Source organism: Aegilops tauschii, chromosome 1 (assembly GCF_002575655.3).
Source record: "Aegilops tauschii subsp. strangulata cultivar AL8/78 chromosome 1, Aet v6.0, whole genome shotgun sequence".
NCBI classification, from domain to species: Eukaryota; Viridiplantae; Streptophyta; class Magnoliopsida; order Poales; family Poaceae; genus Aegilops; species Aegilops tauschii.
The window spans coordinates 452807815-452822868 of NC_053035.3; the positions used below are offsets into that span (position 1 = coordinate 452807815).

General features: G+C 46.1%; 1 protein-coding gene across 1 annotated transcript; it reads left to right on the forward strand.

Moving 5' to 3' along the window:
* Positions 1 to 11725: 11725 nt before the first annotated feature.
* On the forward strand, positions 11726 to 14559 carry LOC120972808 (uncharacterized). The gene is made up of 8 exons (XM_040398337.2): positions 11726 to 12030; positions 12190 to 12315; positions 12394 to 12468; positions 12586 to 12711; positions 12797 to 12895; positions 12977 to 13123; positions 14338 to 14464; positions 14513 to 14559. The coding sequence occupies exons 1-8, from the start codon at positions 11881 to 11883 to the stop codon at positions 14557 to 14559; spliced, it is 897 nt and encodes a 298-aa protein (XP_040254271.1). The 5' UTR covers positions 11726 to 11880.
* Positions 14560 to 15054: the final 495 nt, after the last annotated feature.

Below are 15054 nucleotides of genomic sequence, written 5' to 3' on the forward strand. Positions count from 1 at the left end.
CGTTTAGGCGGTCGACGCACAGATTGGCTGCCTATACTGGTGGAATCTATCGTCGTGTAATTGTTCTATCTCATCTCATCTTTACCTTATGAATACGACTACCTGTTCATTTGTTACAAATTTAGAATGCATAGCATGTCTATAACCACATCATTGTTATATGTTCCTCTCATTTCCTAGATTTTTATGACCACACATGTTATTGTTAGAGTTGATATGAGAACAATTGGCATCTAATGATTGTTAGAATACATATTATGAGCATAACATCATGATTGCTATATGTTACTCTCGTTTACAAGATTTTTATAACAACGCATGTTATTGCTTAGAGTTGATATGAGAACAGTAATAGTAAGTGCTATGGTAGAATATGTGTAGGCGATGTCATAGATGTTTTCCTCTCATTGTTACATGATGTTTGAACCATGGCATATTGCTAGAATATGAAAGTCATTGGCTTATTTTTTTTAACTTGGGGTATGATTATGACCACGGCATTGCAATTCTCTGTCTATGATATGTGTCACTGTTATAATAATCTTAATTCCACACATACTCTGAACATGATTGTTTATTTTTGTCCTTTTGGTCTCCAATTTGAATTGTTGGAGCAGACGCAAATGCGCTGGCCTTCATGATTCCAGGACCTGGAATCATACCAGCCGATGGGTGGTGGTTTATCGCTCGTTCAGCTGACGGCGGTCATTTGATGCTCATTCGCACGTACCAAATTGACCAAACCATTACATCAAACCACATGCAGTACAATGCGTGGGGCGTTCATGACATTGATGGCTATGGCTGCTTCGTGTTCAAGAAAGATCCCAGCTCCGTTGGGCCAGGCGTATTCAACTGGAGGTGGGTTTACAGCCTCGGCAACCACTCCTTATTCCTCGGGCTCAATTATCCGATCATCCAACCAATCATCGATCATATCACCGGCGATGATTACTGTGCTATGCAACTTCCATTCGCGAGGGGGGCTGTGTTTACACATCATACCATGGGTTTCATGAATCACCATATCCAGAGATTCGTCGACACAGCTTGTTGCCAGATAATCTTCAGTGTGTGAAAGGCATCAAGCTTCCATGTGATGGATGGCTTTTGCAAACCCGACATGCGGCGATGTGGTTCATGCCAACAACAAATATGCACAACTTGATTCGTGCTGATATCTAGACTGAGCCATGTATTCTGCTGCTGTAGCACGACCCTCTTTTGTTGGATATTATGTATTGTTGTTAGTTTGAAGCACTCCTCTGGTTTGAAGGATAGATACCTTCCTGGGATCAAGTGCATCCTAACTCACCTGCGTAGGATGTACTGATAATGATGATGGAGATGCTGTGCAGAAGCCATATATATATCAGTTAGGCTTCAAGTGCGTACTTGTTAGTTAAACCTATGTATAAATTGTGACACTAAATACGACTAGTAAGTAGTACAGTAGCAGTACTAGTATACGTCGGTCAAATTATTCATCATGTCCACACATTGAATTGACGTGACAACACGCTGCGCGTGAGGTGACACAAGAATCCCGGCGGTGTGTACGGGTATTCTGGACTTCAGATTTGGAGTACCACTTATCTGTCGAAATCTTTCATCATTCACTTGAAACAGTCGATTGATCATACATTGAGTACCATATAACTGGAATTACCGATGCAAGTCGAAGAAGGATTGGTCGGTGCTGCCGGCTGGCGTCAAGTTCGATCCCATGGATCAGGAGCTGATCGAGCACCTTGAGGCCAAAGTGAGTGCTGACAGCGCGAGATTTCAGTCTCTCATCGATTTGTTCATACCAACCATCGACAGCGAGCACGGCATATGCTACACCCAACCTGAGAAACTTCCAGGTAAGACACCGATCGGCCGTCTACTTGCACAAACATATTCCTTTGCTTATAGCTCTATTTTTCTTTTTAGACGCAGACCTGGTGAAGCAATTACAATTTGACAGTTAATAAAAAGTGAAACAAGTGACTGCAACATGCCAAAGATGTTATGAAAATGCCAACTAGGTACACTAAAACCTGTATTCCACAATACTGCAGGTATCACACTGAGTGGCCTAAGGAAGCATTTCTTCCAGCGCAATTCCAGGGCGTTCAAAAGGGGCACGTGGACGCGTCGCAAGATACAGTCGGAGTGCGGCATGCACGCGATGTGGCACAAGACCGGCAATACCTTGCCGGTGATGGTTAACGGCCGGCAAGACGGGCAGCAAAAAAGGTTCTGGTGCTGCACACCAACAAGAACTTCGACCAGCAGAGGACCAACTGGGTGATGCACCAGTACCACCTCGGGGACCTGGAGCAAGAGTAGGAGCGGGAGCTGGTCCTCTGCAAGATTTTCTACCAGACGAACACTAGGGCCAGGAGTAAAAAGATTATAAGTTAGTTTGGTATTGGTAGTTGTACTACCTTGTCATCCGCAAGTTGGTATTGTTGTTAACGATCTTTTGGTATGAACTTGCATTTGCTTCCAACCATCATGCCGAGGGTCGACGTGGATATAAAGCTGAATCATTTGTTTCGAAACGAATTTTCAGGCACCTGATTTTTATTTGATGGGTAGCATAAGCACCCGCCGTTCGAATTCCCAGTTCTCCAATTTTTTCGAAACAAGTGCATGCACTTATTATCACGATAAAAAAACAATATCTGTGCTGCATCCCAGTTATCAGTCTGTACTTGCAGAATTCTCTCGTTTATTGAGCACGTATACTGTTTTTTCAGGTCGAGCAAGTTTCAACTGGGCTGTAGACTGCTCAGGGTTGGTTTTGTTTTTAACAGGCCCAGCCCATGACGACAACGGGGCACAAAGATCCAGCAGGTATCTACTGGCCTCTGGCCCGCCAGCGTTAGTTATATTTTGTCTTACAACATCCGCAGGCAGTTTTTTTTTACTGAATCAAACACACATCCCAGTTCTATTTTCCTCTTGAAATGCATGTCCTACATCCGTTTTCTAATCTCTACCTATAGTTTTACTAGTTCATATACACGTATCATTATATTGAAAACACATAAAATTTCCTTTTCATATTTACATCCTTATTTTTGTTGTTTTTTCCCACCCAGCGCTGATTTTTTTACCACTGGTTTTCCCTTAAACCAACTCAATTGTCCCACGTCTTATTTGCTTACAAAAACAAAACGATTTTTTTGGCAAATCAATAAGTTCTTAAAAAAATGTTTATCATTTCGGGATTACAACAGTTCGGACTCCACCAAAATATGCAAAATAAGGTTGAACTTTTTGACCGTGGTCCTCGGCAGAAAATGGGATGTAATAAATTACTTAAGAATTAGCAAATGGGCTGCAAATTATAAAAAAATAGCAAATGGGCTTTATGTTGTCTGCCACAGATTTGGAGGCTGACTTGTGGGCCTACTAAGTGCATGCGTACACAAGGTTTCTCAAAAAAGAAACTTAGTCAACAATCGACTCTACCAGCGTCAGACCGTTAGATGTCAATCTAACGGCAATCGTGCTTCTTCAGTCTCTGATCTTCCTGCCCCAGCCGCCCAAACCAGCGCCGTCGGAACCGCCTGCTCTCGCCTCCAGTGGCCGGCAGTGCTGCTGGGCAGCCCTCACGGCCCCATCATACTCGCATCCTTGGCCTGTCTATCCCTCTACTCACCCACACCTCCTGTTATTTTCCGGCGACGGCAGCCGAACCAGTCAACCCTCATACTCTCCACCGCGTGGGCAGCCATTGCCATGTCTTCCCCGGCTCTGTGTCGCTCCCTTCGTAGGCCTCGCCGTCGTCCACCGCCCTGGTGCTCTCGGCGCGGCGTGGTCAACGATGTCCATCCAACTGCCGTAGTGCTTCTTCAACCTCTGGTCTTCTTGCCCCAGCCGCCCAAAGCAGCGCCAGTCGTGCCGCATGCTCCTGCCTCCCGTGGCCGGCTGTGCTACCGCGGAGGCCTCACCGTCCCCATACTACTCCCACTGCTGGCCAGGCCATCCCTCCACTCACCCACTCCCCCTGTTATTCTGCGGCGACGGCAGCCTCACACCGCAGCCAAACCAGTGAACCCTCATACTCCTCTCCGTGTGGGCATCCACTTCCGCGTCTTCCCCGGCTCCGCGTCGTCCCCTTCCTAGGCCTCGCCGTCGTCCACCGCCGTGGTACTCTCGGCGCGGGGTGGTCAATGTGGTCAACGACCGACTTCCATTGGAAGAGTACTGTACGTGGAGAGGCTGACAGCTGGGTCCACGGCAGCCGCAAGGAAGTGCCTCCTTATTACGCGCAAAATAATTATTCCTCCACCTAACAGCAGGGACCCACCGGACGGGCCACTAGTATTTCGCGGAAAAAATGTTTCCCCCTGACTGCTGGGACCCACCGTACAGGCCACCGTATTTCGCGAAAAAAACGTTTGCCCCTGACTGCTGGGACCCATCGGACGGACCACCGTATTTCGTGAAAAAAACGTTCGCCCCCGCTGTCAGCTCGGACCCACCGGAAATGCCTCCTTATTACGCACAGAAAAATGAATACTCCCCCTGCTAGCTGGGACCCACCATGGCGGGAGACTGACTTGTGGGCCTACTAAGTTGATGGGGACGGAGGGCTTTGTCAACTTAGTCAATATGAACGATTCTAGCTCCAGTGACCGTACGATGTCCATCCAACGACCGTAGTGCTTCTTCAACCTCTGGTCTTCTTGCTCCAGCCGCCCAAAGCAGCGCCGGTCGTGCCGCATGCTCCTGCCTCCCGTGGCCGGCTGTGCTGCCGCGGAGGCCTCACCGCCCCTACTATTCCCACCGCTGGCCAGGCCCTGCGGCGACGGCAGCCTCACACCGCAGCCGAACCAGTGAACCCTCGTACTCCTCTCCGCGCGGGCTTCCACTGCCGCGTCTTCCCCAGCTCCGCGTCGTCCCCTTCCTAGGCCTCGTCGTCGTCCACTGCCGTGGTGCTCTCCGCGCGGCGTGGTCAACGTGGTCAAGGAACGACTTCCATCGGAAGAGTACTGTACGTGGAGAGGCTGACAGCTGGGTCCACGGCCACATCCCAGTTTTTTTGTGATTTGCCAAGTAAGTCGCTTTGTCAGGCCTGTTGGGCTGCAAATCTTTCAAGACGAGGAGAGCTTTCATTCGGCTGGCCGAGAAAATGGCCCACAGTAATGAGAAATGGGCTGTACATTTTTAAAACACATCAAACCGGCAATTAGTTTCAATTTTTTTTTCATTTCGAGATTTTAAATTACATTAATTTTTATGCGTGGAGAATTTGTTGGATTTTATATTGATATACATTTATTTTTAAAATCAGTTTGAATGCGAGTCGAAATTTCGGGATTAAAAACAGTTCGGACCGCACCGAAATATGCAAAATTTCGTATAATTTTTTAACCGTGGCCACAATATGGGCTGTAATGCTAACAAAAAGAACATGGGCTCCAAAAAAAACCTTAATAATTAGCAAATGGGCTGTAAATTATTAGAAATAATGGCAGATGGGTTGTATGTTGTTTTCCACAGATTTGAGGCTTTCCTAAAAAAAAGGTTGACGCACAAGCAGTGACTGTTGGATGGCCATCCAACGGCCGTCGTGCTTCTTCAATCTCTACTCTTCCTGCTCCAGCCGCTCAAACAAGCGCCGGCGGGACTGCCTGCTCCCTCCTCCCCGCGGCCGGCTCTGCTGCCGCGCAGGCCTCACCGCCCCACCGTACTCCCATCGCTGGCCTAGCCATCCCTCTACTCACCCACACCTGCTGTTATCCTCCGGCGACGGCAGACGAACCAGTAAACCCTCGTACAGTCGTACTCCCCTCCGCGTGGGAAACAACTTCCGAGTCTTCCCTGCCTCCGTGTCGTTCCCTTCCTAGGCCTCGCCGTCGTCCACCGCCCTGGTGCTCTCGGCGCGGCCTGGTCAACGTGGTCAACGACCGACATGCATCTGAAGTGGACTGTACGTGGAGAGGCCGACAGCTGGGTCCACGGCCGCACGCAAGGAAATGCCTCCTTATTACGCGCAAAATAATGATTCCTCCACCTGACATCAGGGACCCACCGAAAGGGCCTCTGTATTTCGCGAAAAAAACGTTACCGCCGCTGACAGCTCGGACCCACCAGCTATATCTTCGCACGCAAGGAAGTGCCTCCTTATTACGCACAAAAAAATGAACACTCCCCATGTTAGCTGGGACCCAGTATAGTGGCAGGCTAACTTGTGGGCCTACTAAGTTGATGGGGACGGAGGGCTTTGTCAACTTAGTCGATATGCACGATTCTAGCTCTAGTGACCGTACGATGTCCATCCAACGGCCGTAGTGCTTCTTCAACCTCTGGTCTTCTTGCTCCAGCCGCCCAAACCAGCGCCGGTCGTGCCTCGTGCTCCTGCCTCCCGTGGCCGGCTGCGATGCGGTGGAGGCCTCACCACCCCCTACTACTCCCAACGCTGGCCAGGCCATCCCTCTACTCACCCACACCCCCTGTTATTCTGCGGCGACGGCTTCCTCACACCGCAGCGAACCAGTGAACCCTCGTACTCCTCTACGCGTGGGCATCCACTGCCGCGTCTTCCCCGGCTCCGCGTCGTCCCCTTCCTAGGCCTCGCCGTCGTCCACCGCCCTGGTGCTCTCGGCGCGGCGTGGTCAACGTGGTCAAGGAACGGCTTCCATCGGACGTGGACTGTACGTGGAGAGGCTGACAGCTGGGTCCACGGCCGCAGCAAGGAAGTGCCTCCTTATTACGTGCAAAATAATTATTCCTCCACCTAACAGCGGGGACCCACCGGACGGGCCACCGTATTTCGCGAAAAAACGTTCCCCCCTGACTGCTGGGACCCACCAGCTACACCTTCGCACGCAAGGAAGTGCGTCCAGGCAAAAAAAAAACGATTCGCGCCCTGACTGCTCGAACCCACCAGCTACATCTTCGCACGCAAGGAAGTGCCTGATAGTCGGGACCCACCTAGTCAAAGCGTACGTAGCGTTGTCATTCTGGTCGCGAACGTGTACGTACATATATACTGGTGGATGTAGAGGCGCGCACGTGTCGTAGTAGAGGCGCGTACGTGCCGTAGTAGAGGCGCGCACGTAGCATGTACACGTACGTACAGCGGCCAGGGTGCAAGAAAGAAAATACGGCCACGTATGCGTACATACGGGCGGGGTCTCGAACGCCTACTCGCGCATACGTACGGCCAGGGCTCGTGTACATGGCTGGGTCGGAACGGAGAAACAACGTCGTCGTCGTGTTCATGGGGAGGCAATGGAATGCGTCGTGTTCATGGGGAGGCAACGGAATGCGTCGTGTTCATGAGGAGGCAACGGAATGCGTCGTGTTCATCGGGAGGCAACGGAACGCGTGGGAGCCAACCGGCTGGGTCGGAACGGAATGCGTGGTCGTGTTCATTGGGAGGGCTTGGACAGAACAGGCGATGGAAACGAGGCCTAGCGTACCGCAGAACGGAGGAAACGGACCTCCTACGGTCGAAACGGGGGTCCTGTTGATCGGGAGGGGTGTGGCGTACCGCAAAACGGACGAAACGGAACTCCTACGGTCGAAACGGGGGTCCTGTTCATCGGGAGCGGTGTGGCGTACCGCAAAACGGGACTCCACGGGATACTATTCATCTCCACCGTCGACCTCCTCCAGCCTCCACGGGCTCCTGTTCATCCAGCCTCCACCGCGCGCTACTCCACTGGCTACTATTCAACCACCCCTCCACCGTCTACTGTTCATCCAGCCCTCCACACCACCGGGTCCTGTTCAACCACCCCTCCACGGGCACCCCTCCACCGTCTACTGTTCATCCAGCCCTCCACACCACGGGGTCCTGTTCAACCACCCCTCCATGGGCACCCCTCCACCGTCTACTGTTCATCCAGCCCTCCACCACACCACGGGGTCCTGTTCATCCAGAGGCAACGCCACCGCTCACTGTTCATCCAACCCCCCCCCCCCGGCAACGCTCACTGTTCATCCCAGAGGCAGCATCGATCGGCTTCAGTTAGCAGCAGTAGCGAAGGAATCGCTCGATTGGGTTCAGTTAATAGCCATCGATCGATCGCTCGGGTTCAGTAACGCGTAGCCTGCAGTGCAATCGCTCAGTTAGAGCCCAACACCTCGCTCAGGTTCAGTTAGAGCCAACGCCTCGCACACACGCGCGTACGTGTACGAGAGAAACGCGCATCGCTCGGCCCCCGACCTCCCACCGTAACCGGGAACTCCCCGAAATTTTCCTTGCCCTCGCTTCTACCACGGTTTTTTCCGTCATGGACGGCCCAAAGAATGTCATGCAGCTGCGTCTCCGGCCCGCCCAGGATGAAAAGCCCATTTTTTGTCATGATTTTTTATCATAGAAGTAGGAGCCCACCACATCTATGATGATACCGGGTTTTGTCACAATTATCGTCATAGAAGTGTCATATGTATGACAGGAAAAAAATTCGTTCGGCCCAAAATGTCATTGATGTGTCTTTTTTTGTAGTGCTTGCTTGCATCCTCTCCATTAATGGCGCCCAAGCCGCAATTTAATTCGGTTTTTTAAATATAAAACACTCATCGCAAACGTTTTAGTTAGAACACCCGTATGCAAAACCGACAACTTTCCCAGGAAGCCAAGAGAAAATGTGCCGAGCAGGATTTCTGCAGCTCTTAATTGCAAACGTTTTAGATAGAACACCCGTATGCAAAGTGAGAGCAGCGCAGGATTTGTGCATCCCTTCAACGCAAACGGTTGTTTTTGATGACCCGTGTGCAACCACGTAAATTTGGTAAGATTTGTCAATCCTTGTAACACTATGATTTGTCAAAATATGCAGCTAAAAATCACTAGCACTATCTAATTTTTGCAACTAAAATTCAGTAATTAAGTATAGATTTCATTCATAGATTAAGCAGTCATTCTTAATTTATACAAACCGTTCAATTCGACAGCTGAACCAACCAAACTTTTCCCCAATTATTGCCAACCACGTACTGAAATAGCTAGTTCAACTATATATACTAGCTAATTTTAAGTACGTTGTACAGTTCCACCACATCTATAGTCAGATGAACTGAACAAAATAGCCCATAAATACTACTACTACTACGGAGGGGCTTTGTACTAGTTCCGGCTGTCTCTCCTCTGCCGAGCGCGCTCAGTAAGAGGCGGAGGAGGAGGAGCCTACCGACGAGCTGGGCAACCGCAATACGGTGTCTGCCACTGTTGCAGCTTCAGCGACGCTCGCCTGAACGCCCTCTGCCACTCCAGACGACCCCTCTCGAAGTGGTGGTTCTCCTCGTAGATCTCCTGATTCCTCGCCTTTGAGGCGGCGTGTGCCGCGGCCACGGCGGTGGTAAGGCTCTTTGCGTGCTCAACGAGGCGCTCCTCCTCCTCCCGCAGGAATTCGGTGTAGCGCGCAAGGTCGCTGACGCACGTGCGGGCATCCACCTCCGCTCCCGCCTTCGGGCGGCGGTGGCGGAGCGGGTGATGACCTCGGCGGTCGACGTTGGGCTGGCGGCCACGTCGGCCGATGACGGGGTGGCTGCCATGACCACCACCTCCCGCCTTCGGGCCGCGGTGGCGGAGCGGGTGATGGCCACAGTGGCCGGCAGTGGGGTGGTGGCCACGACGGCCACCTCCCGCCTTCGAGCCGCGGCGGCGGAGCGGGCGATGGCCCTGGCTAGACGATAATTTCTCCTACTTTAGAATGCATGCAATTGTTTATTGAGGTGTGTGCGAATGATCTGTATAGTCACTTATGTAATTGGATGTTTATTCAAGTTATATATATATATATATATATATATATATATATATACACATGTTATTCTACTATAGACAGAGCAAATCACACGCTTATTAGCAGCAATCGTCTGTGTTATTATTGGTCTTTGCACACATTTCTGATTATGGACGTGTTTGTCGCGTATCACACACATCTTGTTTAGTTAAACCGTTTCCATTGTGTTGCCTAATCACACACGGTTCATCCTAATGAACCGTATGCTGTATATCGCACACGCCTTCATTTGGCTGCCCATTTCTTTTGTTCCTCCTCATCCCAAACAGTTAATTTAGCTGAACCTTATGCCCTGCATCGCACACGCAACTAATATCTGAACCGTGTTTGATGCATCCGTCATCGCAAACGTTTTGCACCTTTTTTGACGGGTTTTTTACACCACCATTTGCGATTATGGCATCGCACACAGTTTCGTTGAAGGGTCTCTGATTGTAGTGTCGCGTTTGGGCCATCCTGCAGTAGTGAAGCAAAATAGAGCATTGCATCAAGTAAGACGACATAATGTCGATAATATATTGTCTTTGCACTGCGTTTAAAGGACAACTACTCAACTCTCTTTTTATTCTTAGTGGCAACAATACAATACATGCCCTTTTCACTTTATGTCACTATGGTAGCTTATTTGCAAGATTGAACCCAACTATCAAACATAACTCCCTCTTAAAGATCGTTCATCAAACTTGGCACGATGCATTGTAAAACTTGCTACGAGTTTATATCTAAATGACATGGCAAGTGCATGACATGGAAAGGACTTATCTGCATCAACATTGTAAAATGTAATTCTTTGGCCACAAGAATTAGTGAAATTCAATATGATATGCACATACATACAAACATTTATTTTTCTAGTAATGAACATACACAATAAAGGGGGCACATTTTATGAATAAAATATGAACACGAGTTATACTCCATCTGATTCAGAAAACAAATCTATACTCCATCTCATTATTAACAAGTGGAAACAAATCTTTCACTTTTGGTAAGGAATTCAGCCTTTTTTCCTTGACGTTTTACAACTTGTTTTTCTTCTCCACATTGTTCCAAATTTCACAACCCCCCCCCTCCCCAAGTCTAAAATCCAAATTCGGATACTCCAACCACCCCATTATATGAGTTGTCTGTGGACTAACGAGTAGCTCGGCTCGTTAAGCTCGTGCTCGTTAAGGCTCGGCTCGTTAAGATTAACGAGTAGAAAACCCTGCTTGGCTCGGCTCGTTTGAAGCTCGTTAAGCTCGCGACCGCTCGTTAACAAATTATAATGTGTTACGTTGTACATCATGAATGTGTAGGTGCGGATTCCAAGATGAAATATGGTGACTACAAAAAAAAATTGCAGTAGTTTGTTGCCGCATATGTCGATTAGATTGAATAGATGCGCTGAGATGCTACAAAAAGTTTGTCACGTAAGATGAAAATATGTGTTGTGTTGTTACTAACGAGCTTAACGAGCTACTCGTGAAACTCGTTAGCTCGCTCGTTAAGCTTAACAAGCTGAAATCAATGATTAGCTCTGTTCATTAAGAAATGAGCTACGAGCTTAACGAGCCGAATTATCGAGCGTTCATTAAGCTTGCCAGCTATGAGCTTTTGGTCCAGCCCTAGTTGTCTATTTGTACTATCTATCATAACATGTCACTCGGCGTTGTTCACATGATTCACAACAATGGTCCTGCACATTTAGAACAGTACTGGGCACTCTCCTAGCCTTCTCATGCATTTAGCCTTTTTAGCCGTCAGATCACATGCCATGGCCATCTCTGTCCATTGGATAGCCATAGAATTAGCTTGAGCATGACCATCCCCGTGGCTTCCTAAGGGCAGTTATTCTTGTGGTTAACTGGCCCAAGAAGCCCATCTAGCATAGCTGTTGGCCCAAGCCAGGGAGGGAAATAAGATCGGTCTATAAAAGGTAGCGAACAGAGCAATTGTGGGTGATTGGTGTGCTCTCTAGCCCTAATCGAGTCGCGGCGGCGGCGGCGAATTTCTACCACCGAATAGTTTAGATTTCTAGCCACTCCCAGATTTGCCAACACTCTCGTTCTCATGCTCTTTTGGATCTGAAAAAACAAGGCGAGGGTTTGAAAGAGAAGGTCTCGAGTTTGAGGGTTCTAGGATGGAAGAATCAATCTCAGATGATGAGGAAGTGACACTACTGGAGGATCTTAAGGAGAAGTTGGAAGATGGCATGGAGCAGCCACCAGATTGGCTCCCAGATGGCTGGATCATGGAGGTCAGACGTGATGATAATGGCGCCCTCTACAAGGTATGATGTGTACTACCAAACATATGCACACATACATGTTGTTAGATAGATCCAACACATGTTCATTCTTTATACAAGTTTGTATGCTTTTTCTAGATTTTGTTGGTTTGTCTACTGGAGATATGTGATTATTTTCCCTTTACTTTTGTTCCCTTTTAGTATTTCATATCTCCAGTCACGGGGGTCAAGTTCAGGTTGAAGGAACAGGTCTTGGACTACCTTTTCTCCGAGATGGAGGAACACTACATCGAATCTAATGATTGTGTTGCTTGTAGCACGCCTCATGTATATTTTCTTACTATGACGAGGCCATTGTATACTTTTATATCCATTATCTATATCATTCTATCATTATATGCATAGGCACACGAATGGCTTCCGGATGGATGGTTGGTAGAGGTCAGAGCAGGGGGAGAAAAGATGGAGAAGATGTACAAGGTAGTTTTTATCCCCTTCACACGCCCTAGAAAAACACTAACTAAAAATGGCAAGATGATAATTTACTCACTTTTGTAAATAATGTTGATTTGATTGTATTATTATTATTATTTGCAGTTTTATCTTTTCTCACCATTGGAAGTACGAGTATTTTCTAAAGAGGATGTACTACTCTATACTAAGGAAAAGAAAATATTCAAATGTGATACAGATGGGCAATGTGACACAGACTCTCAAGATAATGTGCATTTCTTACTATCCCTATATAAGCAATTATTTATGTCTATGATGAATTGACTTCCCAAAGCTTTGATGCCTTACTTTGTAGATTCTAGCAACAGTGGAGTTCAACCCACATGGGCTGCCACAAGGATGGGTCAAAGAGGTCGTATACAGAAAATCCGAGGAAAGAATAAGGAAAGACTCGGTATATAAAATTAAAAATAAAACCCTTCCTTCGTTCTTTGTTGAAATATTTTTCAATTTTTGATCATGATTAATGATGCAGTACTTCACGGATCCTGTTAGCCACAAAGTATTCAGGTCATTGAATTATGCAACTCACTACATTAATACCGGGGAAGTTAAAAAACATGCACTTGTTCAGAGGGCAAGCGTGCATGAAGTGTACAATTTTGAGAAGTCTGCTGATATGGTAACATTCCAACATTATGTCTTATCCGAGTCATGGTCTTCCAACAATATCTCATCTCAAAGTAAAGTTTTCATTTTAAAGACTTCACTTGCCTTAGAAGAAGGTACATTGTTGACCTATTTTGATATTATACTGTTTAAAATGTGAATATATACTTCATGCACACATCCTTTCATGTGTAAATAATAAGGTATATCCCAAAAGTTGTGGATCGAAAATCTTTTTGACATTGTTATCATGCAAATTTTGCTTTTTGTGTTATTCTTGAAATCAATAGTCAAGTTAGGCTGGCTTAATTTCTATTTTTTTATATGATTATGATCATTTGATCTATCTTTTATTGAAGTCGGGTCATAGGGTTGATGCTTTCGGATTCTTATGGAATGCATTCTTCTACTTCTCATTTTGTAGGAATTTACGTTATCATTCTAGTTTCACATGTTCATTTATTCATGGAAGATTCATGTATGACTGATGTAGTTTTCATATGTTTTCCATGTGCCATATCCAAATGACTATCCTTGATTCGGTTTTTTGCAACCATGTATTTTGGGATTGCCCTCCCATCATACAAATGTGTGTGCACCTCGACTATATTGATACGGAAAATTATTTTGTATCAAACCATTCTGCCAAAAAGTATATCCATCATAGGTTGGAATAACAAATAATGTTGCTTTTCTTTTCATTGTGTGGACACCAGAATTAAACATACTTTCTTCTCTACAATAGGGACAACATAGCTTTTTCGATGCAAATGTAATGTAATTTAATAATATAACAAAAGGAACTCATTTTCTAAAATATGCATGCATTTGGTCTACCTTCATTAGACCATACTTGGAACTAACCACCATTCTTTTTCTTTACTGGTGTGTTGGTATCTTTGAACAGCCTACAAAACTTCCTGTAAGAGCGGTGTCTCCATGGTACTGATATTGCATATTTTGCTGCTTAGACCAGCATAACATGAAAATTGAATATCATAAATGTGTCAGCTTAAAAGTGTAAAAAAATCTGCATAATATGTTGTGTTGTTTGTAGTTATGTATATTGCGAATATATTATGTAATTAGTCAAATACATGTCCAAATGTTTGAATTTTCAACTTTATCAAACAATATACTGCTTTGACATCATTAAAGTTTTGAAATTTTTATAAACAAACAATTTATAGATATTTGGTGCTTATATTTAGCTAATTCTCCTCGTAGCATGAGATTTTCCGCAAAAAACCGAGAAAGAATGTGAAGGCTCGCAAAACACTTGAAAGTTCGTTGAAGCCCAGAAGATCATCAACAAGGAAGAAGAAAAATTGCAATGAACATACTTCATATAGATGTAAGTTCCCCTTATCATCAGTGATATGGTATTTATTTATACATGCAGGTGTTGCACATATTTCTTTCTTTAGGTTCGTGCATACTGTTACATGATCTAGTGGCCACATAAATTTGGCTATACACTTATACGTATTCCTGTAAGATTGTTCTACCCTGGGAGAGTTAAGATTTGTATTTTCTTGTTTCATCTCGGGGGACACAAGGACGTCAAAAAAAGAATCCTATCACATTTGTTACGCCTTAGGATAATAAGCTCATGAACTTGGTCTGGGTCTCCGTTAGTTCTATATAAACCTTATGTAATCAAATGTGGGATGTTTTAGTGGCTAGAACCAAAAATTGCTTTTGGAGGCCTCCATTTGCAAATTTTAAAATTCATATTTATATGTTCCAAATCTCTTTAAAAAAATACATATATACATGGAGGCACAATGTACATGTGTGTAAATTTCCAGGAAGAAACACGTTGAAATGAGGGTTGTGCGTAAAAAACAAATATGGAGCTTTTAAGCAGATGCTACTATTCATCCTCAAGAATTTGTTCTTTTTTGTGTACATATCGCATTTCAAGGTATTTTATCCTGAATT

Coding starts and splice junctions, on each gene's coding strand:
- LOC120972808 (XM_040398337.2), top strand. CDS start 11,881: ATGGAAGAATCAATCTCAGATGATGAGGAAGTGACACTACTGGAGGAT. Junction 12,031..12,189: donor ATAATGGCGCCCTCTACAAG/GTATGATGTGTA, acceptor GTTCCCTTTTAG/TATTTCATATCTCCAGTCAC. Junction 13,124..14,337: donor TTGAGAAGTCTGCTGATATG/GTAACATTCCAA, acceptor TTCTCCTCGTAG/CATGAGATTTTCCGCAAAAA.